Source organism: Gekko japonicus, unplaced genomic scaffold (genome assembly GCF_001447785.1).
Source record: "Gekko japonicus isolate JY-2015 unplaced genomic scaffold, Gekko_japonicus_V1.1 scaffold4148, whole genome shotgun sequence".
Taxonomy (NCBI): Eukaryota; Metazoa; Chordata; class Lepidosauria; order Squamata; family Gekkonidae; genus Gekko; species Gekko japonicus.
In genome coordinates, this window is record NW_015167667.1 from 7,810 (window position 1) to 11,615 (window position 3,806).

Sequence of the window (3,806 nt, forward strand, 5' to 3'; positions counted from 1 at the left end):
CCGAGCTAAAGAGCCCCAAGTGTTTTATCCTTTCTTCATAGAGAATCCCATACAGAGAATGAAAACAGAACAACAGGGCCAGGCATGAGGGTCACACGTGGTGGTATGTGGAGTATATTAGTTAGTATGCAGAAGAATCGAAATTTTCCCTGTTACCTTCAGTTGTTGGAAGGGGTGAGGCCGTGAAGGGCTTCGTTGTGGATAGGAAGTCTCTTCCAAGGAGCACACCAACCTCATGGAGTTGTCAGCAATGGGTTTGGAGATTCCAGGAGATTTGCGGGTGGAGCTTGGGGAGGCGGGATTTGAGGATGGAAAGGACTTCACCAGAGATGTGATACCGTAGAGTCCACCATCCAAAGCAGCCAGGTTCTCCTGGGGCATTGAACTTTGTTATCTGGGAATCAATTATAATTCTTGGAGGTCTCCAGCCCCGACCTGGAGACTGGCAACCCTACCCCCTCCTTTCCACCTGCACCCTTCAGTCCCGTAGCACATAAGTTCCTTGGATGCTTGCCACCACTCTGGTTAGGGTCAGCAGATCTAGACTGGGAAATACTTGGAGATTTTGGAGGGCAGGGAGGGACCTCAGGAGGGTACAATGCCATAGAGTCCACCATAGAGTCCAAAAGTCAGCCATTTTCTCCAGGGGAGCTGATCTCTGTCGTTTGGTGATCAACTGTAGCAGCAGCAGATTTCCAGGTGCTACCTGGAGGTTGGCAACCCTAACTGGTTCAAGGGTTCAACTGGGGAGGCAGTTCCCTCTTCATTTGGGGCCCACCCTGCTCCAAGGCCGAGGCATGAAGGACCCAGGCAAAGTGAATGGAAAAGACTAAGATGGGTAGACAGCGCTAATGGATCCCCGCACACTCATCCGGTGCTTCTGGATGTCTGAACTCCCCTCTTGCGAAATCAAGCCACTTGGGAAGTCTGAACCATCCCTTCCATTTCCACCTTCTTTTGCTGGGGGGATCAGGTAGCAATGTTCGCATAAGCGCAGAATTGCCCCTGGTGCTGTCAATCATCCTAGCCAAGTAGTCATTCTGTTTTATAATTTCAGCAAACCAAGATAAAGTATGTTATGAGAATATAACATATAAAAAATCCAAATGAAGTCCCTAGTAGTTCTTATCGATTCTTCTTCTTTTTAATTGTGGTACTTATTAAAATATAGCTATTTGTAATCCTTTCAAGGGTCGTCATATAGTTCATATAATTCCAGATCATTTATTTGCAATTCCAAACAGAGGAGCTCTTATTTCCCTAGAAGTCAAAGCCAAGTAGTCATTCTAGATCAGAAGTCCCTGGGGGAATTGTTTTCGAGCAACAAATCCACACACACACCCCAGCCCCTCTCTCCTGTTTCAGTGTCAAAGTCTGAGAGCATGACACAAGGGTAAATGCACCGAAGTCAATGGGACTACTCTCATGTAAATCTGCAATTTAACCACCACCACCCCCGGTATGCCAAAGAAGAGGCAAAGGGAAGGAGGCTGAGAGGGGCCGGAGTACTTGGCAGAGAGATTGTGGAGCTGTCAAAAAAGAGCCAGAGCTTTGGATACATGTTTATGCTTAGATCCTCCTGAGACCTTGAGATGATAGACAGCGACTGGCTAACTCCTGAAAGCAGTATGAATCTTGCTGACTCATAGTGCTGTGAAACTGCTGTAAAGCAGAGGGCTGGAAAGTGTATTAAGAAACAGCATGAGTCAAGGGATAGGAAAAGAGGGAGGAATCCCACTCCCGCAACTATTTAAACTGCCACAAATACAGGCAGCGCAATACTGTTCCAAACTGCCAGTCTGTCTGCAGCCCTCAAGACTGGCTTATTTACAGAAGCAGGAGATTCAGGGCTAAGCACATATGGAGGCAATTACATAAGAATGTAAAAGAATGGCCCATCCAGTCCAACGCTCGCAACCCAGGTGCCATCAGGAGGTCCATCAGCGGGGCCAGAACTCCAGAAGCCCTCCCACTGTTGCCCCCCAAGCACCAAGAATACAGAGCATCATTACCCCAGACAGAGTGCTCCATCTATAATAAGAACAGAAGAGAAGCCATGTTGGATCAGGCCAATGGCCCAGCCAAGTCCAACGCTCTGTGTCACACAGTGGCCAAAACCCAGGTGCCATCAGGAGGTTCCCTAGCAGGGCCAGAACTCCAGAAGCCCTCCCCCTCTTGCCCCCCTAGCACCAAGAAGACAGAGCATCACTGCCCCAGACAGAGTGTTCCATCTATAAAAACGTAAGAGAAGCCATGCTGGATCAGGCCAATGGCCCATCCAGTCCAACACTCTGTGTCACACAGTGGCCAAAACACAGGTGCCGTCAGGAGGTCCACCAGCAGGGCTATGTAAGGCAACTCACTCTGGCTTGTCTTTTGGGCTTAGATCCTCCTGAGACCTTGAGATGATAAACAGCGACTGGCTAACTCCTGAAAGCACTATGAATCTTGCTGACTCACAGTGCTGTAAAACTGCTGTAAAGCACAGGGCTGGAAAGAGTATTAAGAAACTGCATGAGTTGCAGGATAGGAAAAGAGGGAGGAATCCCGCCAGGGAAGTACAAACTTTGTACAGCCTTCATGTACATGGGCAAGCCACACTGACTCTGCCCTGAAGGATTACACAACTATCTCTGCTGCGTATTTTTGGGTTTGGAACCTGCAGTGGGCGGAGTTTGGGGAGGGGAGGGACCTCCGCAGGGTATAATACTATAGAATCCAACCTCCAGAGTTGCAGTTTTCTCCAAGGGAACTGATATCTCTAGTCTGGAAGTGAGTTGTAATTCTGGGAAATCTCCAGGCCCGACCTGGAGGGTAGCAACCTTAACTGCACGCCGATGTCTCTTTGTAAATTGAGCTGGTGATGTCTGGGTAGAAACCCACTGCAAGCAGGATGCAACAGGTAGTAGAATGTTCGGGAGCGGTTGTCCTAAGACCGCAATCGTCTCTACACATCGATCTCTCTCTCGTCTTGCCTCCCTCCAGCATCAAGGAAGCCAAATGAAACTCTGAGGACATTCGGAGGTACTTTGTAAGGAGGTGCCCGGTTCCATGGAACACAGGAGCAAAATGTGGGATGGAACTAATTACAGAGTTAGGGCAGCTTGGGTTTGTGCAAAGAAAAAATTGCTAACGATTGGTATTGTTCTGCAAACAGTCGCTCAGTCTGCCAGTTTCTCTCCCCCCCTCCCCCATTTTCCAAGGAGCAGAATGAGAGAAAATCCCAAAGCTCTATCAAAAGGTGCTCCGTACTATTCTGGTTCTTTGATTAGATGCACAAAAGAAAGAGTTCTCTGTTTCTGAGAACGAAGGGAGACAACACCGAGTTGAAATTAAATAAATTAAATTTATACGTGATGTGTGTTCCTTCCAGCTCCTTTCTGGATGGAAATCAGCCCCTTTCATTTTCTTTGCCTTTTGTCTGCCTTTCTTCCAGCCTCCTGGCTTCTGCTCCCCCACCCCCACTGATGAATTACTGTGGCTTCTAATCACATAATGAGCGTTGGGTGGTCTTTGGGTCTCTCTCTATCCATGCAAATCTGTACTTGGAGAGCCTACATCGCAGTATGGTTGTAATCTGTACTGTACAGTCTAATTAGGGGTCCTCTGATGAAGTTCAGGCCCGTAGCCAGGGTTTTGTCATTCAGGGGGCCTTTAGATAAGTCAGGGGGGGCATGGACGTCACAAAATAAAGAATAAGCACCTACATGGGGAAGCAAGCCACGGTTGGGGAAGGGATGGCGGTGGGGAGTCCTCCAGGTGGCCCAGAGAGCCAGGGGCCTGGATAGTAGTCGGGGGGGGGGCTT

General features: G+C 48.6%; 1 protein-coding gene across 1 annotated transcript in view; it reads right to left on the minus strand.

The window, feature by feature from the left end:
- Positions 1-158: 158 nt before the first annotated feature.
- The window catches only part of LOC107112914 (L-lactate dehydrogenase B chain-like), a 28,189-nt gene continuing 24,541 nt past the window's right edge, over positions 159-3,806 (minus strand). Inside the window, exon 6 of the mRNA XM_015414123.1 lies at positions 159-212. Coding sequence (XP_015269609.1) covers positions 159-212 — 54 coding nt within the window. The remainder of the gene's footprint in view (positions 213-3,806) is intronic.